The sequence below is a fragment of the Cyphellophora attinorum genome (assembly GCF_001299255.1).
Source record: "Cyphellophora attinorum strain CBS 131958 chromosome Unknown Contig1, whole genome shotgun sequence".
Lineage (NCBI taxonomy): Eukaryota > Fungi > Ascomycota > Eurotiomycetes > Chaetothyriales > Cyphellophoraceae > Cyphellophora > Cyphellophora attinorum.
Genome location: NW_017253229.1, coordinates 884,636 through 909,080, shown reverse-complemented (window position 1 = coordinate 909,080; position 24,445 = coordinate 884,636). Strand labels below are relative to the sequence as shown.

General features: G+C 53.0%; 10 protein-coding genes across 10 annotated transcripts; 5 read left to right on the top strand and 5 right to left on the bottom strand.

The window, feature by feature from the left end:
* Window positions 1-294: 294 nt before the first annotated feature.
* AB675_573 (Protein bem46) lies at window positions 295-1,263 on the top strand (the record flags this gene model as incomplete). Its single annotated transcript, XM_018145977.1, has 1 exon — window positions 295-1,263. The coding sequence occupies one exon, from the start codon at window positions 295-297 to the stop codon at window positions 1,261-1,263; it is 969 nt and encodes a 322-aa protein (XP_018005668.1).
* Window positions 1,264-1,286: 23 nt separating this feature from the next.
* Window positions 1,287-2,435, bottom strand: AB675_572 (Protein ATP11, mitochondrial; the record flags this gene model as incomplete). The annotated part of the gene is made up of 1 exon (XM_018145966.1): window positions 1,287-2,435. The coding sequence occupies one exon, from the start codon at window positions 2,433-2,435 to the stop codon at window positions 1,287-1,289; it is 1,149 nt and encodes a 382-aa protein (XP_018005677.1).
* Window positions 2,436-3,014: 579 nt separating this feature from the next.
* AB675_571 (uncharacterized protein) lies at window positions 3,015-3,259 on the bottom strand (the record flags this gene model as incomplete). Its single annotated transcript, XM_018145956.1, has 2 exons — window positions 3,015-3,101; window positions 3,155-3,259. 2 exons carry the CDS (start codon window positions 3,257-3,259, stop codon window positions 3,015-3,017), a joined length of 192 nt encoding a protein of 63 aa, XP_018005690.1.
* A 973-nt stretch (window positions 3,260-4,232) lies between these two features.
* AB675_570 (uncharacterized protein) lies at window positions 4,233-4,739 on the bottom strand (the record flags this gene model as incomplete). The annotated part of the gene is made up of 1 exon (XM_018145946.1): window positions 4,233-4,739. The coding sequence occupies one exon, from the start codon at window positions 4,737-4,739 to the stop codon at window positions 4,233-4,235; it is 507 nt and encodes a 168-aa protein (XP_018005498.1).
* A 481-nt stretch (window positions 4,740-5,220) lies between these two features.
* Window positions 5,221-5,858, top strand: AB675_569 (rRNA-processing protein FCF1; the record flags this gene model as incomplete). The annotated part of the gene is made up of 2 exons (XM_018145934.1): window positions 5,221-5,360; window positions 5,414-5,858. 2 exons carry the CDS (start codon window positions 5,221-5,223, stop codon window positions 5,856-5,858), a joined length of 585 nt encoding a protein of 194 aa, XP_018005779.1.
* A 139-nt stretch (window positions 5,859-5,997) lies between these two features.
* Window positions 5,998-6,345, bottom strand: AB675_568 (uncharacterized protein; the record flags this gene model as incomplete). Its single annotated transcript, XM_018145923.1, has 1 exon — window positions 5,998-6,345. The coding sequence occupies one exon, from the start codon at window positions 6,343-6,345 to the stop codon at window positions 5,998-6,000; it is 348 nt and encodes a 115-aa protein (XP_018005348.1).
* A 1,592-nt stretch (window positions 6,346-7,937) lies between these two features.
* AB675_567 (ATP phosphoribosyltransferase) lies at window positions 7,938-8,900 on the bottom strand (the record flags this gene model as incomplete). Its single annotated transcript, XM_018145912.1, has 1 exon — window positions 7,938-8,900. The coding sequence occupies one exon, from the start codon at window positions 8,898-8,900 to the stop codon at window positions 7,938-7,940; it is 963 nt and encodes a 320-aa protein (XP_018006012.1).
* A 462-nt stretch (window positions 8,901-9,362) lies between these two features.
* On the top strand, window positions 9,363-9,684 carry AB675_566 (40S ribosomal protein S28; the record flags this gene model as incomplete). Its single annotated transcript, XM_018145901.1, has 3 exons — window positions 9,363-9,423; window positions 9,484-9,567; window positions 9,623-9,684. 3 exons carry the CDS (start codon window positions 9,363-9,365, stop codon window positions 9,682-9,684), a joined length of 207 nt encoding a protein of 68 aa, XP_018005645.1.
* A 1,191-nt stretch (window positions 9,685-10,875) lies between these two features.
* AB675_565 (Proteasome component ECM29) lies at window positions 10,876-19,854 on the top strand (the record flags this gene model as incomplete). The annotated part of the gene is made up of 6 exons (XM_018145890.1): window positions 10,876-11,697; window positions 11,745-15,787; window positions 15,861-16,054; window positions 18,142-18,662; window positions 18,710-18,886; window positions 18,934-19,854. 6 exons carry the CDS (start codon window positions 10,876-10,878, stop codon window positions 19,852-19,854), a joined length of 6,678 nt encoding a protein of 2,225 aa, XP_018005513.1.
* Window positions 19,855-22,004: 2,150 nt separating this feature from the next.
* Window positions 22,005-22,466, top strand: AB675_564 (uncharacterized protein; the record flags this gene model as incomplete). Its single annotated transcript, XM_018145880.1, has 1 exon — window positions 22,005-22,466. One exon carries the CDS (start codon window positions 22,005-22,007, stop codon window positions 22,464-22,466), a length of 462 nt encoding a protein of 153 aa, XP_018005789.1.
* Between the last annotated feature and the right edge of the window lie 1,979 nt (window positions 22,467-24,445).

The following is a 24,445-nucleotide window of genomic DNA, read 5'->3' as shown; positions in this document are numbered from 1 at the left end:
GACTTCAACCCCAAGGCGATTTGCTACGGCGAGTCACATGTGCCAACACCGCACCACTGATATCATTCATGCCAGCGATTTGAATACTACTAGTAGAACCAACGAGTTGTTCACAACACCGTGGCTACTTCCTGACATAAGGTACTCGGCCAGCGCTCGATCAATTTTGTCTTGTTCACGGGCTCGGCGATCTCATGTCGCAGCCATATTATTCCTGATCGCCCTCTTGGGACACCCATTGATCTCATCACTACTGCCTGTGTTGCACTCGTTTTCACTTCTGCTTTCAACACGATGAGTGCCGGCTGGGGAGCAGCCTCGCTGCTATCCTACCTACGCATCCCAGTTCTTGCATCCTCTGGCCTGGCCGCTGTTGGCAGTAGCCTCCTATACTTCAAGCAAAATGCACTCATCTACCCTGCAAACCTTCCACCTGGTGCTCGTACCGAAGTTCCACGCCCAGAGCAACTCAAGATTGACAACGCCGACTCTATCCAATTCCCAACACCCGACGGCGAGACTCTACATGCATACTTGCTGAGGCCAAACGAGAACGGCCAGTTGCAGAAGAACATAACGCTACTGACGTTTCACGGCAATGCAGGCAATATAGGCCACAGACTGCCGATCGGCAAGGTTCTGGCTGAAAGTTTGGGGTGCCATGTCTTCATGGTAGAATACCGTGGCTACGGGCTGTCAACCGGCTCGCCCAGCGAAGAGGGCTTGACGATCGACGGACAGACCGCGCTCGACTATGTCCGCAACCACGACGAGTTGAGCAAGACCAAGATTGTCATCTACGGCCAGAGTCTCGGTGGTGCTGTGGCAGTCAAGCTGGTCCAGGCCAACCAGAATGCCGGTGACATTGCTGGAGTGATCCTCGAGAACACGTTCACCTCAATCCGCAAACTCATTCCCATCGTCATGCCGCCCGCCAGGTTCATCGCAAGTTGGTGCCACCAGAAATGGGGTACTGACGAGACTTTGGCGGAGGTCACCAACAAGAAGATTCCCTTCCTCTTCCTCTCGGGTCTCCGCGACGAGATAGTGCCTCCAGTCATGATGAAGACCCTATTCGAAACTTGTCCTTCGCGAAAGGCCTGGAAAGAGTTTCCCAACGGCGACCATAACTCGACAGTGGCCGAGCCAGGCTATTTCGACGCCATCTGGACCTTCCTTGTGCAAGACGTCCTCGATGGCTTCCGTGGCGTCAAGAACGGACCAGCCGAGACTCATGTGCCCAAATCCGAGCTCTGGAGCTGATCTCACCTCGCGGATGGATCGAATCACGAAACTCGCTCGGCTTCGTCAAGCAACTCCTCCAGACTAAACGTCGTATCGCCGGTACTGAACTTCCGCATCAGTTCCTGCCTCTTGTCCTTGCCCATGCCACCACCATGACCCTCGACATCATAGAACTTTTGCAGGCACATCAACAGCCACCGCGCTTCCTCCGCACTCACTCCTCGCCCATTCACAACTCCACCATTGAGCAAGACCAGCTCGTGGCTGTCCGCCAAATCCAGATGGTGTGTAATGGTCGTATGCGGCTGCGCATGTTCCCCATGCAGCTTAAATGCCGCCAGATGTGTGAAGATTACTGTAGAGGTATGCGTATTCGCCGTCCGCTGTCCCGGTGTAGGCGCCACCGAAGGCGCATGCCACGCCCACTGCAGAAAATGCACGTCGGCGGTCGTGCGCTTCACATCCTTGCCCGCAAAACCATCCGCCGCCTGCTGGATATCTCCCGAACCATCGTCGGACGCGGGTCGTGGAAGTGGTAGGATAAATTGTGGATGTTTCTGGGCAGATGCGAGCATCCTGTTGTATGTTGATAGCGGGATTACGGCTGTGAGGGAGTTCGGGTCGGAGGCGTGGCGCAGCCTCCAGATAAGCTCAATCTCTTTTGCGGGCAGACTGGCGATCTTCTCGAGGTCGAGGTATGAGGACAAAGGCTTGATGCCTGTGTCAGGGACTTTGTGCGTTGGCGAGCCTTTGCCTTGAGCTTGGTGTGGCTGCGGTGTCGGCGGAGGCGGCGGTGGATGCTGCAATCCCGTCCCTGTTACTGTCCCTGCATCTTTAGAACCACCAGCTCCAATCGGCGGTCCAATCGTAGCGGCTTTTCTCCTGACATCACTGATCTTCTCCTTGTAGACCTCCTTCAGCTCTGAGATCGACTCGAGTCCCTCTGCCCGCGCCTTATCTTGTAGCTTCGCGCGGTACTTTTCTGTGATGGCGGCCGACGAGGTCTGTTGCGTCGTGACGAAGCGCACGTCGTGTACACGGGCGTGGCGGCGCTGCGGGCGGAGAGAGAGGCGTTGCGAGATGTGCGCTGGGAGAGGGGCGATTGTGGTTGTACGGCGCGCGGGGAGGCGGACGGACGCTGCTGCTGCTGTTGAGGCTGGTTGGACCAGCAATCGCGGTGGCGGTGGCATCTTGTAGGGATGTGGTAGGGATTGAGGGCCTGCGGGGTGGCTCAGTCGTACTGTAGTCGTGTCGTGCGAGCTGCTGAGGTGCTGCGGCGCAAGGACTCGCTGCCGGTATTGGGAGCGTACAGACGAACGGCGGTCGAGTTCGGGTGAGGATATAGACCAGGTGGGCAGCGATGAGGATGGAGACGTAGTTAGTTCTGTCTATGAGTGGATGCAATGTGTAGGTAGACAGACGCAGACGCAGTTCATCGATTCGAATCGAGAGAAGCTGGAGACACTCCGATTGGTCACCGCTTGGAGATGTTCCGTCTTTAGCAAGCGAAAGTCACAGACGAGGCAGCAAGTCATCACCTTCACACAACGGGTATCACGCGAAGAGCATGTTCTTAAAGATTTCATCCCTACGTCCCAACCCTCCCTCCGGGCTATCGGTGAGCCTCGCACCTCAGACAGTATTAGCTCAAGCCATAGATGGTGTCCAGATGCTTGTTGCAACCGGAGGTGTCTCAAATCCTCTCGACACAAAATCAACAGCAACGATTCAGAAGCGTCCTTCGAGTGCATCTGTCGCATTGAGTGCGCTCAATGCTTTGCTGTCACCTCAGACTCGTCGTTGCCTTGCTTTGCCCTCTCCGACCTCTGTTCAGCCCCTTGGCCGTCACTCACTTCCTATGCAATGCCATCAGAATCGAGGATGTCGATTCCAGATGCATCAGACTTACATTGGTAGATCGATCGGCTTGAACTCCACCAGAGGCTTGACCGAGAACATGACCGCCGCCTTGGAAGGCTGAACCAGACTGACGATTCTCCGCAGGTGGTGCCATGACTGCTATTGGCGGCGGGTGCAACTTGGACGGGTTGAGGTATCGAGTGATTGGTACCTGGATGGGAAAGCAGAGAACTTGGAAGGGTTGACAAATCGATTGAGTGGTAGGAAAGGTTGAAGGAGATGGAGGGTAGGATGTGTTGGATATATACCTGGACAATGAGCATTCACTGTCCTACCAATGTATTCACTCAAGTACTTGCAACGAGCGGACCACCGAGCAGGACTTCAACGCTCACTGTCGTCTGAGATTAGTCCGATTTCTACTTGCGTTCGCTGCTGGGTCAGTGTGGTCGCAGTTAGTAGTAAGATCAGTGCATGTGGTGGTGCTGGTGCAGAGCAAAATGAAGCCAATGAGGTCGTCCTGAAGTCCTCTGCGGAAATGCAAATGAATGAGCCTTATGGAACTCGCTTTCGAAAATCAGATCCCCGTCAGCCAGTCTCAAAAGCTGAAGACGCCATCCGCCCAATGCTCGCCGCCTGAAGTCCGGCTTGCTCTGTTGTAAGTTCACCTTCAAGATCCGCCTGTAATTGAACGCCCTCGCTGATGCAATTTTTCCGAATGCCCTTAATGCAGCCTTCTCCCTCTATCGCCATTAAACTTGGTCCGTCTGATGCACTTCGTTTATGCCTTTCCGGGTCCTGCCATGCATCGAATCCACCTCAGCACGCCTATGTGCCTCGTCTCGTAGTCTGACTTCTTCCGGCCGCCAGATTCGTTGCAACTCGTAGACCGCCGACGCCGGTACTTCCATCGGCAACGAAAGCAGTTGTTCTGACGCAGCCGACCGCATACTGTTGCTCCTCATATCATTGTGGCTGTTTCCAGTGCGAGGCCGATCCCACCTTAAGCTCATAGTCGAGTTGAATGACTTGTTCCGGTTATGCTGGAACGACATACTCCGCCCATCGTACAAGTTGCCATACGACACACTCCTCCTGTGATGCCCGAAACCCTCCTCCTGACGATACTACCGTCTCGGCGGATCCGACACGTCCCTATAATGTCCCGCCGGCAAATGCCTACTCGGCGGCCGCTGACTCTGCCTCGCCGCTTCCGCCGTCGGGCTGAAGAACAAGCTCGGCACGCTCGAAAAGCTCCTCGGCAGCTTGCTCAGGTCTGCCATGTCGTGCCCTGATTGCGCCGCAGCAGGTCCGTTATTGCTGTGCTTCTTCATGTCCGGCAGAGGAGTATAGTTCATGGCCGTACCGCCAGCTGTGGCGGCGACCTTCTTGGAATTGCGATTCATGGCCCAGGACGACATCAAGCGCCAGACGAAGATCATGAGGATGATGAATCCCAGGGCGGCGCCGACGACGATGAAGACGAAGTTCTCGGGCAGGCGGGAGGATTGCATGTAGGGTGCGTTGGCGACGGGTGGGACGGAGGGAGGCGGGTAGCTGAAGACACCGGTGAGGGTGGGCGCTGCTTGACTGCCGCTGGGGCGGAGGGAGACTGTTGGGTCGGAATCTGACATAGTTGTGGTTGTTGTGTGGTGACGGCTTAAGAGGGGGTGGGGGGTGTCGAGGGAGATTGGGTGCGTAACCCGAGAGCTGGTGTCGAGCGAGCGTGAGGAGTTGTGGTGACACCAATGCGTGTGGTCGTTCAATTGAAGGCTTAACAAAGGAGATGTGAGATCAGGCAGGGATTATTGAAGGATGTGATGAGGAAAGATGGGGTAGCGAAGGCGAAGGGGCTTGGGCGTGAGCCGAGCCCAATCGAGAACTCGGGGCTTGTTTGTCTCAGGCAAACTCTTTCTTTAGGCGTCAAATACGGTGGTTCGACCTGAGAGCGCGGAAGGTCAGCTCCGGCCGCCGGAGGAGCGATTTGGAGATATGGCCAATTCACTGCCCGCATTTTCGGGAGGCTCAAATAAAATAAATGCACCCACTTCGCCTTGATGTGACTTTCTACCAGCATCGACTAGAGCGCATTGGGAGACGTCGCAGACCGTCGAGATGGGCGTCCAGAAGAAGACGCGCAAGTTCGCGACCGTGAAACGCATCATCGGCCAGAAAGATGCCCGCCTGAAGCAGAACCAGCAAAAAGGCGCAGAGTTGGCTAACAAGAAGAAAGACGACGATGTGATTAGAGAAGTGTATGCTACCACATCTCTATATACCGCCGAGTTACTCACTGACAGTCTCCCAGCCCACAGATGTCCTCCGCCCTCTTCTTCCAATACAATACTGCCCTTGTACCGCCCTACAACGTTCTCGTCGACACCAACTTCCTCTCCCACACAGTCCAGAAGAAACTCGAGATGCTGCCGACCATGATGGACTGCCTCTACGCCAAGTGCATCCCCATCATCACCGACTGCGTCATGGGCGAACTCGAGAAACTCGGGCCCAAGTACCGGATCGCGCTGCGTATAGCGAGGGATGAGCGCTGGGAACGGCTGAAGTGCGGGCACAAGGGCACGTATGCTGATGACTGTATCGTGGACCGGGTGATGAGACATAAGATCTATATTGTGGCTACGAATGATCGGGATTTGAAGCGGAGGGTCAGGAAGGTGCCGGGTGTGCCGATCATGTCGGTCGCAAGGGGAAAGTATGTGATTGAGAGGCTGCCTGATGCGCCGGAGAAGTGAAGAAATCGGTGAAGAGGATTTTGAACGCTATCAGAGGAAGAAGTTTTGGCCAGACCAAAAGGCATGGCGCTGGGACATCGCTAGCAATCGCCGAAGGCCGTTTCCACATCGAATGGCAAGCAACGGCAGATACAAGGACTCAAACAGCAACGCCACCAGCACGCCGCCCAAGATACATCCATGCAGCGCCAATGCCCCACAGCACTACCGCAACAGCAACACCACTCGCCATACACAGCCCAGCAATAACGCGGTTCTTCTGCTGGAATGCTTGGTCCATTTCCGACTTGGCCAATTTCCGTTGGTGGGAGTGGTAGTAGCCTCCCTGCTTGCTGTCGGAGCCGAAGATGCTGGTGTAGATCTTCTTGTCGACGAGGAAGAGGGAGACCAAGAAAGAGATGAAGAGGACTGGTCCGATTATGAGGCGCGAGATGAGGGATTCCGGCGAGGCGGTTGTGATGGTTTGTGTTGAGGCTTTGGTTGACATTATGTGAGACATGTGAGGAGAGCGTCGGAAGGGCTCTACGGCTGAGGTTTGACTTGCCGGAGCGAAGCAGACGATGGCTGTCTTGAGGAACGGCGATGCTTCGCCTTCGGTGGGATAAGGCGCTATTGTCGAAGACAGCAGATCAATCAGAGAAACTTGAGGTCTGTGTTCAAGCTATGTTTTGCTCTTTGTTCCCTCGGTGTAATGGCCAGACCTTGGTCGCTCGAGTCTCGGAGTTCGTCGACAATGCGCAAGTGTTGTGATATAGGTCAGTTGCTGTCAGTTGTATTGATTGTGTCCGTGCCACCACCCAGCAGTAATGGACATATATATTCATAATCACCAGAGCCTGTCTACAAAGCTCTCGCAAATCGTAGCTTAACTTGATCGACCATAGCTTTTGCATCAACGTCGAAAATAGCAAAGCCAAGTTCAGGCATCATCATATCCAGCTTCTGATGTGCTGTGCTGCATACGTCGATCATCGATGGGGCAGCGGGCTGTGATGCACTGCTTGGGATGACTCAGCCCCCTACAGGGATCTGGACGCCGAAAACGCGAGCACGACGCCGTGGAATGCCTATACGCGTATATTGCACTTCCACTGGCAGCCTGCTGTGCTATTTAGTGCTTGCATTTTCTATCTCGCGGATGCCGTTCGGAAAGGACACCGAGATGTCACGGGGTGAAGATTGACTTCAGTCGATGCCTGGTGAGCTTTTGATCCCGAATGTGCGTGCAGTTGGAAGTCCTTGAACCGTTCAGAACGTCGACGATAGGCGAAGCGAAAGGCGAGCAATGCAGCAGGACCATTGACACGTCTGTATGTTCTTGAATAGCAGGCAGGAAACCTGCTATGCTATCTTGAAGGTCTCATCTACATTTGGTTCTAAGCACGCGTTGAAGGGACGGTCTCTATCTGCGGGTCGAGATGCGTCCAGAGTAAGATCTCAAGAGAAAGGGTGCAAGCACCCTACTCTGGACGCATCTCGACCCCGGGCCGCAGATAGAGACCGTCCCGTCAACGCGCCTACTCTACCATGATCAGGCGAATGCAAGGAAGGTGCGGATGTGAGTCTGAAGGCAGCTGCGTCACGCGGGCAGGAGGATGTCAAGGTTCTTGTTAGGCAGGAGCAAAGTGCTGAGGGCAGGTTCCTTCCTGGGCAATCCGGGTCAGCCAGCCGTTGCTGATAAAGTGTGCGGAAAGCCGAAGCAGAAGTAAATCGAACTGTGTCCAAATCTGTTCGCGGATTTGACTGATTGTGAATGGCTCACGAATCGACCAGATATCAGCTCTTGAGGGAAGTGCCGTCCGTGGCATCCAGTCTGGTCAACTCGCTGGGCCGGAGTATCTCCTGCTGTCTTGCAACAACGAGTTTGATCGAGCATGAATCTGATCTGCAAGTACAGGCAAGGACAGGCGCGCCTTGAGTTCGCAAGTCGGATAAACCTCTCGATATGTACTTCTCGGATGGCATGCCGCTTGTGAAGTATCTCTAGTGGAAGGGATCGGATGTCGTGAATAGCCCAGGCTTCGATTACCAAGATGTGGGGGGCTAAAAAGTCTGCTAAACGATGTTTCCACCAGAGCCTCACGAGCCCGCCGCTCTTGAGTTTGCGATCGCCGTCACCAAGATATCTGTGGCGCCAGCCGCCGCAAGGTCGTCCATAACGGTCGCTATCTTCGACTTCTCCACCATCACGCTTATCGCAACCCAACCTTCCTGCTCCAGAGCTTGCACAGTCGGCGCGGTCCTGCCGGGCGTAATCTTCGACATCTGGTCCATCTTCGCTCGTGGTGCATTGTATATACAGAGCACATATCGCTGAGCTGTAATTACACCACGGATTCGAGCTGCAACGACATCGACTAGTCTTTGGTCCGACACTTTCCTTGCCTTGATCAGTACTGCGGAGGACTCCACGACTGTGTCAATTGCTTTCAACTTGGCAGCGCGCATCGTCTCCCCGGATTCGACCAAGTCCACGATGCCATCGGCGACACCTAACGCACAGGCTGCCTCGACACTGCCTCCGAGAGATCGGATGTTGGTTTTGAGTTTGGGCACAGGTGACATTGTGCCGTTGACCGATTCTTTTCGTGATCCCTTCCCTTCCAGACGGGCGAAGTAGTCCTCTGCGAGACCAGTGAATGATGTAGCGATGTTCTTCCCAACGAGATCCTTTACTTCCTGTATACTGCCGTTCTCTGGTACTTGTACTTGTAATTTGCACCTGCCAAAACCAAGGTCCATGATCTGCTCCACGCCTGACTGTTGGCCCAGTGGTAGATGTGCATCATGCTCAGCCACCTGGTCGAGTCCAGTGATGCCCAAGTCCACCTTGCCCTCGCCAACAAATGTCGGTATGTCCGCTGCCGGAAGAAATACTAGGGCCATAGGGTGGTTTTTGACGAGAGCAATGTCCAGACGAGCCTCGCGGCGGAATTGGATGTCACTGCCGGATAGGAGGTCCAGTGTGGCTTGCTGTAAACGACCCTTTTTGGGTACGGCGAACAGCAGCCGGTCTGGAAGGTCTTTCACAAGACCCTCCATGGTACACTCTCGTTGGTTGCTTCGGCGTGTTGCGGAAACAGTGGCTGTTCGAAGTCTATAGTCCCTGGTCTACAGTGTTGAGTTTGTAGGCACGTCCAGGTGTTTGGCGATGTTTGGAGGACGAAAGCTGTTCTAGGACGTCTGTCCTAGATGTCAGTCAAAATTTTGATTACCCTGTGCCACGAGTAGAAATGAACTCACCTTACTGGAGCAAAGATTGCTCGGTTGATTCCGAGCAGGACAGCAAGCAAACCTCTTGGCATAGCCGATACTGCCCCGAACACGTGACATCGAAAAGTTCGCCAAGAGAAATTCTTGCCCGCACACCCAGTTCGTCCCGCATCGCAGCGCATCCATCACACGTCTACAGATTGACAATTATCACGACCGATCCACGAACAAACTCGCCTGTCTCTCCATCCGAACCCATCACCCGCTAGTTGATCGACATCGTCCGCCAATATGGATGCCGGAAAGGTCCCCGTCAAGCTCGTGAAGGTCACCAGAGTCCTCGGCCGAACAGGTATGCGCGCTGTACACTGAAGAGGAGAGACAACATGACACTGATTGTGTTGCAATACAGGCTCGCGAGGTGGTGTTACCCAGGTCAGAGTCGAATTCATGGACGACACAAGCCGAAGCATCATTCGAAACGTGAAGGGTCCTGGTGGGTTGACAAAATATTTTGCGATCGAGCCAAAATACTGATTTGGTTGCTCTAGTCAAAGTGGATGATATTCTATGCCTACTCGAGTCCGAGAGAGAAGCTAGGAGATTGCGATAAGTGCTTGGGAAGCAAGGCGAAATACGATTCACATGTTGAGCATGAGGACACAACGGTCACGGCGGCCTTCGACAGCTCGCGGTGTTCGGGTTTGATCGGCGAGATCTTTAAGGAGCCCAATTGCAACGCCATGCCCCCGACGTCTGCTGCGACATTTCGAAAGGCACGTCATGGCAGCTAAGAGGCTGAGGGTGAAAAGTAAGGGCACAAGATTCAGCGAAGCCGAATTCATATGAATCCATTGACCTATTGAACCACAATTGAGCGATAGCTTCGATGTGGCAACAACGCCCCTGCTGCCATGAAAACCCCGAGTCACTCCATCGATCCCGTCTGTGGTCCAACAGCGACTTTTGCCGACATGCGCGAGCTACCGACGAATTTGTCCCTCGGAGCCGCACATACTGAATAACAAGACGGTTCTGGATCGTTCCATTGACCTTGCTGACTTGAATCCTTCTCTACACTGCAGCGCAATGACCAGAGCACATTGACAGATCCACAATCACTGTAAGCAGTCACCAGCAAGAAGCCACGGCATACATTCACGAGAGCATAGCTACACCGCTCAGTCACTCCACACATTCGCCATCACTACCTCCCATCGACTTTGGCTGCTTTAGCCTAAGCATGCACTACACCTGTGTACATATGCCAACTACTTTCATTACATGCATCGTGATCGTCGTACTACACGTTGCTGGTATGTATATGGAGCCCGATGCAGGTCTTGTCGCTTTGAATGGGACTCACGTAGAGCAAACACATGTAAAATGGCTTCGACACCATATCAGTCTGCTCTGGCTGGCTGAGTTGGCATGAGCAGTTCAATCGTACTTCGTGGCTTGTGCCGACACAATATCTTTAACGCTGACTAATCTTGGACGCCTTCTAGATGCTTGGCATGAGGCATCTTGGGAGGCGTCGATTGCCACGCGACGCCATCGCCATCTGCCTGGTTGGATCAACTCATCTAGAGCCTTTTCTTGTTCAGGTGACTGCCGACATGAAGCACTTGTCTTTATTGGCATACTCGCGCTCTTTCTAGGGTGTTCGTGGTGTCCTTCCGATGATATGACCAAGCTCATGCAATGCCTCGACTAATGAGCGAAATTGCAGCATAGATCGTTGCATACTTTGATTCTCCTCATCCATCATATTGAGCAGCTGTACAGCGCTCGCTAGACGCCAATGGCCTCAAGTGTGCCGCCTGATCCGGTACGCGAGTATCAGCTTATTGAGAAACTCGAATTACGGATCGGGGGCGCCAAAAACGATGAGCAATTTCAAGACATCATACAGAAATTTCTACCCGCCCTCATCCTGAAGCTGGCATCAGAGACCGAGAGGAACCGCAATTTGACCATCAAGGTCTGTCAGTATGTTAGCCAAAGACTAAAGATCAGCCATGGCATCCAGCTGCCACTGCCTGGGCTTTTCAAAAACCTGCAAAGCTCGGACTCACCTTTCGTTCGCCAATTCAGTCTGGTCTTCATTCAACAGGGCGTATCACGAGTCAAGACTGAGGATGCGTTGCGACTACTGCCGGAAATCCTCAAGTTTGCCATTCCACAAGATCTGAGTACAGCCAACGCAACTAGTCTAAAGCTCTGGTCCATAGCTTTCGACTTTCTTCTGGATGGCTTGCGAGGTTGGAAACCGCCTGAGCGTGGCAGCAAGGAGGACCTCGCACTCAAGGAGTCGTATGAGTTGTCTTCGATGCAGTCTGGACTCCTCGCCCAAACTTTGTCCGACTTCCTCATATACGATCCGAAAATTAGTCAGACTCTGCAAGCGTTGGACGAGAATTTTCGAGCTGTGTTCGAAAAGCAATATCGCCAACGCAGCGCTGTCGTTCCTTCTCTGGCGAACTTTGTGTTCACGTCCATATTCAATGACGAAGAACGCTTACTGCCCGCCACAATCATGACAGTCGATGCGAATCTCGCTGCTGCCAACACAGCTGATACTATGTTCAAGCAATGCCATTTCGATCTCGAGTCGGAAGGATCTGTACGACTACTTACAGCCTATACGATCGTGCAAGACCGAAACTGCAGACCAAGATTCTTACAATGCTGGCACGAAGTCAGAAGGCAACCGAGCAAGCCGAGAAAATCTACAGTATCATCGAGCAGCAGTTAAAGTCTTCAGCGACAGGGCTAGAGGCGGCCAAGCTCCGAGCAGCTCTGTTCTCCTTCTTGACATGGGCAGTGAGGATGGGACCGAATATGGCAACTATAGAGGTTAGAACACTGCAGCTTCTCAAGAATTACATCGAGGAACAAGGCTGGCCAACTCCCCAAGATCAGTCTCATATGGAGGTCGAGCTTCGTGCGAGAGCTTATGAGAGCATCGGCTTGCTGGCTGGCTCTTTAGTGGCGTCCGGAGATGCAATCTCTGTAATCACCTGGCTCTTCACATCTTTGCGCTGCGACGAATCACGCGACGTTCGAAGCAGCATAGAAGAAGCCCTCGGTCGGATCATGAATCTCATCCGCTCTAATGACGAGACCTTCCTAAAATCACTTCGAGATCTGCTGTTGTGGAACACGTCAGCACAGCTTGGCGACAGCGATCCTGTGTACCATTATCCAAGTGTCAACAGCGCCAAGTACGTTGCAGTGCGGTTCGCAAACAAATGCTTGCCATTCCACGACGCCGTTGCCCGTCAAATAGATGTACGAGCCTTTGACTCGAGCGAGAGAAAAGAACTTGCGGACGAGGGTGCCCGAGGCCTCGATCCACATTGGCATCGGTCCAATCAGACTTTCATTTCCGGCGATGCCACCAAGATGCAGTATCCAGCTTTTCGCGATCTGATAAATGTCTTTTACGGCACTGGGGCGAGCACGACTCCAGATCTTGGCCGCACTGCGTCTCGACAGGCGGCGATATTCTGCCGCAACATCCTGGTCCATGAAGCATTGCAGGAGACCGAGGCTGGCCTCGACGACGCGAAGGACTGGGACGCCCAGGTCGATGCTGTCATTTCAAACAATGCTGTGGCTCGGAGCGCCATTCGCGAATATCTTGACGAACTGCAGGCAGACAATCTTGTACCGTTGTTGAACTCAGTCTTGCAGAAAGGCGCAATGTCCGATGTTAGGATGGCGGAAACAGCTATCCAGCTACTCAGCTTGACTAGTGAGGCTGCGTTGAAAGTCATCGGGCCCAGTACGGTCGGTATCCTGCAACAAGACTTGGTGAATCTACAGACACAGTACTCTGCGGCTCGAGTCCTGGGAATGCTCGATCCCCCAGCGACTTCGGTTGAGCATCTCAAAGCAGCACTCGAGAGCTGCGTAGGGTGGCAGAAGGCCGTCGGGCTCGAGGCAGTCAAAATACGCGGACAAGTACTGCTGATCACTTTTGTCATTACTCGACGGGGTCTCCGGAGCGGTTCTACGCCAGATTTGGAAGTTCTGGCTATGCTCAACAAGCTTCTCCGAGATATCCTGTTGCAGGCGACGGATTTGCCCATGAAGAGTGCGGCGATCGTTTGTCTAGGGCAGCTGGCGTTGTGTGTGCAGCCCACGGAAGAACTCAAACTGTCGCCGGACGAGGTCGATGACGCATTGATCAAAGAGTGCAAAAAGCAGAATGAGCAAGCCGCAACAGCGCTTGGCCGCCTCATCAACTACAAGTCAGGTGTGGCAGGTACGGACGCGGTATCGCCACTTCTCGAACGTGTCCTCGCCTTGCATGAGGTCAAACAAGCCGAATTCCATTTCGCTCTCGGAGAGGCATTGGCTGTTGCAGTGGCTGGCTTTCAGTCAAATTCTACTATGACGGAGCTAGATGTGAGAGCAGATGTGCCTTCTTGGGGCGCGAGGCCAGACCTTCAGGAGCATCTGCTGGGTAAGGTACTCGAGCATACCAGGACCACGAAACCCACGTTGAAGAAGGCCGCTGCAATATGGCTGCTAAGCATTGTCCAGTTCTGTGGAGATCTACCCAGCGTCACTTCCCGGTTGACTGAATGTCAGGTTGCCTTTGCACGTCTCTTGAACGATCGTGACGAGATCACACAAGAAGCTGGGTCCAGAGGGCTCGGCATCGTGTATGAGAAGGGAGACAAAAGCTTGCGAGATGATCTAGTTCGAGATCTTGTTCAGTCCTTTACTGGGACTGGCGCGAAAATGTCTGGGACAGTCACCGCGGATACGCAGCTCTTCGAGGCCGGCGCCTTACCCACAGAAGGTGGGCAATCTGTCTCAACTTACAAAGACATCGTCAGTCTTGCCACCGAGATGGGTGACCCCAGCTTGGTCTATCGATTCATGAACTTAGCATCCAACAATGCCATCTGGTCGAGCAGAGCCGCCTTCGGCAAGTTTGGACTCAGCAATGTCCTGGCAGATTCTACCTATCTTTCGGAGAACAAGAAGTTCTACCCCAAGCTCTTCCGCTACCGATTCGATCCCAATCCAAATGTCCAGAGGTCGATGAACGAGATCTGGCGGGCTCTGGTGAAAGACCCTTCGGCTGTGATCAATGAAAATTTTGGCCTCATTATGGACGACTTACTGAAAAGTGTACTGGCTGGGAAAGAGTGGCGAGCTCGTGAGGCGAGCTGCGCCGCTATAGCAGACCTGGTGTCTGGCAGAGACATTGAGAAACTCGAAGGATACCTGGACGAGATCTGGAAGGTAGCCTTCAAGGTTCTGGACGATGTGAAGGAGACTGTCAGAGTGGCCGCGATGAAGCTCTGTCGGACCTTGACGAACATGCTTGTTCGAAATCTAGAGGTCGGCCAAGGCAACACGAAACGAGCCACCACACTTCTCAATCACGCTATGCCATTCCTCCTCAAGCAGATGGAAGGCGGCCAAGCACAGGAGGTTCAGCAATACGCGACTGTCACTCTGCTGGAGGTCGTCAAGAAGAGTCCACCGAGATCTTTGCAGTCTTTCGCGCCAACAATACTGGAAACCCTTGTCAACTCCTTGAGCACTCTGGAACACGAGAGCATCAACTACCTTCATCTCAACGCCGATAAATATGGCCTTACTGCAGAGAAGCTCGATAAGATGCGGGTTTCGAGCGTCAATGCGTCTCCAGTCACTGAAGCGATCGACCGGTGTCTGGAGAGCTTAACAATGGCGGCGCCTGTTCCAGCGGCTGATGATGCGACCGACCATATGGATGGTGTTGAGTCGACTGTGTCACCCATGGACGATGCTATGCGCCGACTGGAGGCTTCCTTCAAGTCTGCCATAGGTCTGCCTTCTCGTGTCGGACTTAGCAGAGTCATCGTCACGCTTGTTGTGCGCCATCCTACCGCTTTTCGACCCTATGCAGACAAATTTGCGCAATTGCACCGCAAACATGTGATTGATCGGAACGCAACGATAAGTGTCGCTTTCAGTACATCTCTCGGCTACCTCATGCGACTTGCTTCGGAGAAAGAGGTCCGAGCTACAAGCAAACATGCTCAAAAACTGTACTTTGAGTCGCAAGAATTGTCACACCGATCTGTCGCAGGAGAGATCTTGCAATCTATCTCGAAGACCTCGAATGATATCTTTAATAAGTATGTATCGACCTTCTTGCCCTTTGCTTTCATAGGCCGTAACGACACGGATGAAGAGGTTCGAGAACGCTTTGATCCACCATGGAAGGATAACATTGGCGGCTCTAGAGCCGTGCAATTGTACTTGCAGGAGATATCTGCATTGATCATGACGCACATCAAATCACCTCTTTGGCCGATCCGCCACGCTTGCTGCTTTGCAGTGGCAGATCTGGTAGACTCACTTGCTCCTCAAAGCAAATTGAACGAGGCTGAAGCAAAGTTGATCTGGCCCATGCTGGAAGAAGCGCTCAGCGGGAAGACTTGGGAGGGTAAAGAAAAGGTGGTTTCGGCGTTCCCGAAGTTCGTTGATATGTGGCCGGGCAGTAAGGCTGTTGACCAGATGGCTAAGATTGCTATACGTGAAGCGAAGCGCCAGAACGAGACTTATCGACCGCATGCAGTTGTGGCACTCGGCGAATTTGCTAAGAATCGACGCGATGCCAGCCTTGCGGTGCAAGTCATACCGCTGCTGCAAGACATGATAGAAGAGTTGACAAATGTGGACGCCATGGACGTGGACGGCGAGTCAGTGGAGGACAAGAAAACCAGGCAAGTCGCAATCTCAAATGGTTGCGGTTACCGCTAACGGACTGAACAGAAGCAAAACAGTCGATAAGACACTCGAAGCAATCGCCTCATGCATGTTCGGTACTCTCCAAACCCAAGACGCCGGAAAGGTTCTGGATCAAGCCATTTCGATCTTGAACAAGCTCCACGCGCAGAAAATCCCAGCGCTCGACACCGCTCTTTGCGAAAATGCAGCCTCGTTTGTCCTGAAGTTCTCCTCGGACAGTGGGCGGAACCAGACGGGAGCGAATGAAAATGGCGCAAATCGCGAAATCTCGTTTGAGGCCTTTACCCATCAGATCATCTTGGCGCTACTGAGCACGATCTGTCCACCACGCCGACTGAATCCGCCCGCAAGGCGCGAACCGAACTCGCTTCAGCCTTAGTGGGTTCTTCAGTCGTCAGCAACGACTCGCGTGCACTGCTAGCGTCGATCTTTGACGCGTGGCTGAAGTCTGAGCGGTCGAAACTGCTACGAGATGAGATCACTCATGCAGTGGAAGTCAACAATAAGTATCTGTGACTTTGGAGTGCATCAGCAAATGCGTTCAGAGCTCATCCTAGTGTTGCGGTGACGGCTAGATAGAAATCATAATCTGTGAAGCGTCCACAGCTTGTTCGGCAAAGGGTGGCAGATGGGAGCAAGAGAAAACCTTGCACTTGTCAACATTCCTGCAGCGCCCTCCCTGGGGGGATTTCTCGATATATGTTTCCTAGTCTTTCAAGCTCGAGTGAGGCTCGTCTCAACTCACGCATTTGATCAGTGATATAATGCAAGGCCTTCATCACCCGCCCGGGTCTAGTGACCCACAGTGTATAGGCCTGGTCACCGTAGAATCAATGTGAAAAACACCCGGTACTTGTGTCCACAGCCTGGATAGGTAGGCGAGGGCGTCACCGTGCAGCATGGGGGGTCAGTCCTGCCCTATCATGATCATGTTTCGAAGTTGGCAGGTTCTGCAAGATCTGAGCGACCGGGGTTTATTCGACGCCATGCAGGCGCCATGTGGTGCGTTCTGCTGAAACTGCTAAATTGGGCGAAGCGCATAACGTATGACATGGAAACCGTCTCCGAGGCCAAGAAGTGGGCATACAGTGGTGTCTACGGCGCGACTTAAGGCTTCTGACTCGATCCGCTGCGGTCGAATGAGCGCCGTGAAGACCATACCCAACTGAAAGTCTCCATTGTGGTACCACTGAATCAAAAAACACACTGCAGACCGCGTGGATGTCATCAATGCCTTGCAGAGAGATCGTTCTGACCAGTGAGGGATTTCGGGCAGTCTCGCGTGGCGCTTGCCGACGGAGGGGCTCGGCGTGACCTTCGGCGGCTTCCTTCAGAAGCTCGCGCTCTGATTCGTTGTCACGGAAAATGTCGCAGAAAAGTTGTTGCGATCCGGTGAGGGACGGGATCCTGATGCTCAATTCTGATCTCGACCACCCATCGTGAACTGACTTCTTTGGTTCAACCACGAGCATCTCCCGCGCAGTAGCCAAAGGCTGATGCTTGTCTTGTCACGCTTGTCCCACTCCCGCTCTACCTCTTATTTGGTCAAGCACATGGGGCCTGCTCGTATGATGCATATCAAAAGTGGTGAGGGTCCGGACCCGTCATCTCCCTCACGCATATAGTAAGTAATTACGCGAATAGATCTGGAACAAGTACTCATGTACCCCTTCACCTGGATTCTATTTCCACCTTGAGGCTGCGCTCCAGTGTTTTGTTTTCTTCTATCTGTCACTCGGTCCTACTGTACCAGCCTGGAACTTCTAATATCTGCCGGCCGTGCCAGCGCTTATGCGCGGATGGCATGTGCCCGTGCATGGACCCTACTACCACATGCATTGTATACCTTACGCCGACTTCCACCCGGCTGCGACGGCTCCTTCCACAGGACTGCTTAGCAGATGTCAATAACCCTGGTTATGACCGAAGAAAAGCGAGGTGACGCCTCCAGGAAAGGACCACTACGCTTGCCTATCATCGCGCCGAAGGACGACCACTCCTCCTCAGCCAGCTCCAGCAAGGGTGCGCCTGTGGGCGTACCTCATCGTGCCAGATTACCTCCGAGATCAAGGACTGGTTGTTGGACTTGCCGGACCAGGAAAGTGAAGTGTGACGAAAAGAGACCCAACTGTGGACAATGTTTCCGTCTGGGACATATTTGCGACTACAGCCCGAGGTTAGCGTTTCGCGATGACACTCAGAGGGTAGTAGAGCGCATGCAAGAGGTATCTATTGTTGGCAGCTCAGTATGGGACTGTATGTATATGATGGGAGATGCATGTCGACACTGCTGACGGGAGTACAGCTACCTCGCCGGCACCCACCGAGACCAGTCAAGGATCAGGCCAGCTCGACGACCTTCCACCTTTCGCACAACTCACAACAGATGAGGACAGGGAAAGGAAAGCGGAGAAGGCCACGCCTGGTACCTATCATGTACTTGTCAATCCAGACAGCTTCATGCACCTGCCAGAGTACAGCGACGACCCAGACATCAAGAAAGAACATCTGTCGCCGCTAAGGAGGGGCTCGTTGACAACCAGCCTAGCCAGCAGCCTTGGGCGCGAAAGTGAGAAGGGCTTTCACGATCCAAACACTGTCATCCTGCCACGTTTCGAAGACGTCGCCCGTCGCGTCACTTCTCGAGATCCATGCAGTCCGACACTGCCACGATTCAAGGTCGAGGATGATGACACGGTCGTGGAGGACAGATATGTCGAACGTTTCAAGCAATTTTGTTGGCGACAACTCGTGTTGGTGGATGCTGAACAGAGTGGGAGGCCGAGCGTCGCGATCTTCGAGGATGAAATGCACTTTTATCCACCAGTATGTCATTGTCGATGTAGGCCCGACGCTTTGCTGACGAAATGCAGATGCAACATGCGATGAAGGCAGTGGCAGCATTCAGCTACGGCACCGACAATGACCGCGTTGATGCTCTCCAGGAATATCAACGGGCAGTCACGCTCATGAAGGATGCTGTCAAAAGCACCGAGGACCTAATTTCTGATGCTTCATTTCTTACACATTTTCTTCTTTTAATCCATGAGGTGAGGGAGCACTAGCATTTTCAGCGCTGTTGCTAACTTTCGACCAGATCGTAACAGCAGCGGAATCGCACTGGATGCAACACTTTTCAACACTTTTACAGATATCGAATCTACGGCGTCAGATTTATGACAGTGAAAGATACCCCTACATGGTTTGGTGGCTTTGTGTGATTGATTTGGAGGCACTGTTCTCTGGGGCTGGGACGGGAGAATTTGTGGGCGCGATGTTGAGGAGTGACTTGGTGCCGCCGCCGAGTTATCATCTGTATCCACTAGGAGCGGACGGGTCAAGCGTGGTATACGGCAACGAGCTCGAGACTTTGCCAGTGATTCTGCAATTGGACTGCGAAGTCACAACACTTGCGATGCGGCTTGCTCTGCTGGCTCGTGAGCTGAGACTGCCCAACACTATGGGTGATGTACGCATCCGGCAGGCACAGGTATACGAACTGCAAGAGAGCTTGAGGGAACTGTGGGCGGCACCTTCCATCGGCTACGTCGCACAACACACCGAACGATTACCTCCACGATCGCGACAACTCTTCGAACACGCTCAAATGCTCTACCGGGCATGCATCATCTTCTCGCATACATCGATGTGGCGACATCAGCGTCTCGAAACCTCGCCAGACTACGACACCGAAGTCGCCGTGGCCGCGACCCAGATTCTCAATAATTCAACCCGCATGCTTGATCGGGGTCGGATGGACGCGCGCTTTCTCGCATTCCCAATTTTTATCGCAGGCATGGCTAGCGCGGAAGGATCGCAGAAGATGCTGGCTGCGGATCTGCTTGAACGGATGGAGAAACCGAGCATCGGCCGAAACACGGCAGTCACACGCAGGGCCATGGAGAGGATTTACGAGGCGCAGAATGAGCGATTCATGTCTACAGGCCAGAGTTTGGACATCGACTGGTTGGATGTGCTTCAGAGGGAGCAGATCATGATTGTCAATTTTGGATTGTGAGTACCACTGCTATGGTACAATGGGAGGGGAATTGTGGAAGCGATGAGCGTTTTTCGAAGTAGCTATACCCAGCCTAGCACGACATCCACGAGCAGTCTCGTGTGGATACGGAGCATCCATTACAGCAACAACTGTCCCTATGAAGGGAGGCTTGTCCATGACTACCTAGGTAGACACGGGAACATTGCTGAGTTCACGCGGCAATCTTCGGTGAGGATGAGGTGACAACCTTTCGGCTATACATGCAGGTGTACACAGCCCCGTGCATGAAAAGCGAGCGAGTGGACGAGAAGAGCCAAAGAGCGGTGGACGACAAGTCCTTAGCTTCAATCGGTCCGCGGTGCATGCAGCATTACCCCAGATCTGACTACCATTGCGGGTTAGGACGATCGACCTCACCCGCACAGATAGCCGAGTCGGACATGGAGTTCGGGGAAACATAAATGCAGTCGCAGTTGTGCGGTGTCGGCTGTGCTATAGGTAGAACGGCGGGACAATCCAACCACATGAGATGATTTAGATAGCTATTTTGTATTCTCACGTGCGAGCAGTATGAGTGTGAAGGATGTGAGCTACTGGTCGAGGGTTGTTGAATATCCTGCCTGCCAAGACTGGTAACGCAAGACCTCGGGAGTCTATACGAGCAATGGTGACGATGGAGGGCTTGAGTACCTGGGCATCGGCGGGCAAGATCACGATATAGGCCTGCTTGTGTATGGGAGAAACTCGACGCGATACAGAGAGCATGCTTCAAGTCGTCCAGCAGCTTTGTGCCGGACGCGTGCCCAGCACTACTGCGCAAGCCTTAGACGACATCTGCAAGTATTTACATCAACAAACTTCTGGGCTGTGGACGTCTGGTGCACACCACAATACATGAGTTTCGGATGGATCAAAACGTGGACGTGGAAATCGAAATTGACCAGATGGTCTGATGACACCCGTGACGATTAATCGACATTGCCAGGTATCCCATTACCCACAGATAGACTAAGTAATGCGCTAGGTATATTTATACACTTCCTCGACCCTCAAAGCAGCCAAAAAGTCTACTCCTCAGGCACATCTCCAGCAGCAATGCTATCCTCACTGTTCTTTCCCTCTATAGCAGCTGTAGAGTACTTCCTCGACTGAATCTCTGCATCGATAACACCAGCACGACAGGACGACTTTGATTCTTGGCGTCCATTGCGAGTGAGATGCTTGCGGTAGAATGTGGAGTGCTTAAGGAGCCAGGGCTCAATCCATGCCCCTGCGGCGTAGGGGCTGTTAGAGTTGCCCGAGTCGATATTGAAGCTGTTAGGGAAGCCTTGAGCCATTGTGGTGGGTGGTATGTTTTATGCTAGGTGAGGTTGAGTTGGTGTTGAAAGGGTGACTGGTAGCTCTGTGAAGATGCTTGCTCTTGATGTAATGCAGATTGTTGTGATGAACAGACAGACCATCGAGGTGAGAGGCAGTCGATACTTATGCTTCTCACGCTGACTGCCATGTTGTCAATACCGTAGCATGGATGAGTGAGTGCAACGGAGATGGTCAACGACATGACCATCGAAGGTACGGGCTGAAGGCTGTGCTTTGCGCCTTGGGTTGTATTTGAAGTGCTTGCGCAATCTATGGGGAGTCGAGCCACATCCTTTTCTAAGGCGTCAAATCCTACGACTGGCTGCCGCTGCGTCTACCTTGCGCCTAGAGCGGAAAGTCGAATCAAGCTTCGCCGCGAAGCCCAAATTCAGGCGTTGAGTTCCCTGTTGCAGCCTAGCGGGCGCTATCCTTGCAACCATACCGGCTATCCATAGAACACCACACACCACTATCCATTCAGCCTCAGCCACATCCCAAGTACATTGTGACATTGCCTTTGAATGTTTCATGGCTATATACCACGGGCTGTTGCACTGGTGAGTCGATCAAGAGCCGGCCCTTGAAGCACAGTCGCACCACCAGTGACCATCATCCCCGGCTACCTTTGTTTCCAAGCATTCGCAAAAACCCAGAAGACTCGCTACATCCAATCGCCATCACAACTTTAAAGATGCATATCTCGAAGTCCCTCCTCATCGCCGCGACTGCTGCCAGCGCCGCCGTAGATTCCTCTTGATGCTCGGTCGACCCAGCCTTTGACGTCAAATTTCTCTCTACAAGCCATCGATATGTACACCGTGGCCGGTGGCAGCGCGTACAATGGCAGTTACATCTACTCTCATCACACTGGAGCCGGTTCCGGCATCGCTGCCGCATCTACCAATGCCTCGTATGCCATGACAGCCAACCTCCTGCCACCTGCTGCAAATGCAACAGACGACGGTTACCAGGTCGGCTTCACTTTTACGGGCAATCAATACGGCCCGTGGTACATGGATGTGGTCGTGCCCGATTTCTATTCCAGCACATCGCCCGTCACTATCGGCGGCAGCAACCCTCCTGACACCGATGGTTACTTTTTCGGTGGTAATGGGCTGTACTGGAACAGCACAGGCTTCTTTGGCTGGGCCATCTGCACAGCGAGTTACGACGTTCCGCAGCTCTTCGCCATCACTAACAACGCTACGAACTTGGCCTGTTCCTGCGTCCCAGTATACCTCTACAGTGTTCCTGCGCCAAATCCGGCCTGAGAGGTGCTGCAGATGGATGTTTGGCTCGTGGAGAGTGTTTGAAGTAAACATAGTCTTAATCTTTGATCCACTTAAACTTGCCTCTCTGCTCCATAGCCATGGGAGTGCGGCCAGTCCTCCAGCGTGCGATCTCACCTGGGCGATATGTGGGCAGGGCTGCACGACATAGCAAGCCGTGTCGCAATCTACTGGCTCGAGCCTCTTCGTCGTGCCCTACTGCCCAAAGAGAAGTCAGTGCAGGATGCCGATCAGATCCAGAAATATTCTGTGTGCAATGACGCCCGATAGGGCGTCTCTTTGATAAAGCGTGTCATCCTTAGTGCAGAGGCCATGCTAGTCTTTTCTGTATCGTTTCAAATTGACATATTGAATTAGACCTCGTCGACACATGTGAGCCATCAGAGATTGCGAGGAGAAACACGGCATTGTTGCCGGTGGTGTCCCGGCTGTTGACGCTATGCACACAGCAAGAGTCCACATCTTGTCATGAGCGCTTACTGGAATGAATCAGACGAAAATGCCTGGGCAGCTTGGATATGCCACAAGGCTTTGCGCCTTCTGGAGATGTGAAGGAATGAAGTACGGCAAGAAGCCGCTGGACGGACGTGGCAAGCGTACTTAAGTAGCCAAAGTCACGGGGGCTATCTTGGCGGGCTCGGGCCCGCGCCGAGACCATTTTAGGCGATGACCCCGAGTGAGTGAGTGACTGACGGGAGCCTAAAAGTGGACCTGCAAAATTTGAGGTATATATTTTGCAATTTGCTTCTTGGCAAGTTGGACTTCGGTCCATTTGGTCAATTTGAAACGATACAGAGAAGATTAGCATGGCCCCTGCACTAAGGATGACACGCTTTATCAAAGAGACGCAAACCGTTTTTTTTGTTTTTTTGAGGCTGCCCAGGACTGTCGAAGAGATGTTTTTGAATCAGGGAATCGTTTTTGAGGATTTGTGAAGCGAAAATGCTGTCCTTCCGCCAAGTCTCTACCAGAAATGGCAAAGTCCGCATGACGTGCCTTCCACCGTTCCAACCTAAACCCCATGTTGCCTTCTTCCTCTGGATTACATTGCCCTCGTCCTCCGACTCACTCTGCGATCTCGGGCAGACTAGCTGGCCTGAGCCTCTACAGACGTCCGGACTGGCTCATAAGTGGTCAGCAAGCATTTCATCAGCGTCCGTGCCACCTCCGATCTAGTGGCATGAGTTTGTACACTCATCGTGGGTGGTAGGCTCTCCTGGTCGCATTGTATGTCGGGGAGAACGATCAAGGGGTACGAGTAACAGACCGAGCTTGTATGTGTACGACTACAATTCATCTATGGCGACCACGAAGAGGCATCATGCTCACTTAACTCTTATCACAGACCATCCGGGCCAGGTTTCATCCGCATCCATGAAGTGAGTCCGACACACTCATTCGATGGCCTCTGTTGATGGATGACGAGGCCCAAGCAAAGAGAGTGAAGAATCACGAAGCTGCCAGTAGGGAAGACGATGAAGTCTCTGGCGCGAAACCAGCAGCTGAAGCGTCTGTTTCTCGCTAGGTGTGGCAATGTGATTGCCTTGAGCAACTCGACGAGGACTGAACATCCTTCTGGGTGCTATGGTATCGTGTTGAGATAGTCGGTGAGTATGATAGCTGAATGCGGTGCTCGCGGGACTAAGCTGGAACGATGGTGGCACGGCTAGCATTGTTCTTGTGAGGACAAGAGGATGCATCTCACTGTGCGCAGCAGCGGAGAACTCACGATCCCTGAGTTGGAGAGATATCGCCATACCTAGCTAGTTGATGCTGTTAGGTGCTGATGCTTTGAAATACATGATTTGCTAAGGCCATTCGTAGGACATTAAGTCTGCTTCCTTCGAAACTCAGGTTGATAGCCGCGAAGTTTCAACTCACGGGAAAAGTGGGCGATCCGCCGAGCCATCCACCTTGCAGGCTTGCAGTCGCTGAAAGAGGAAAGCACTTGTGTGTACGAG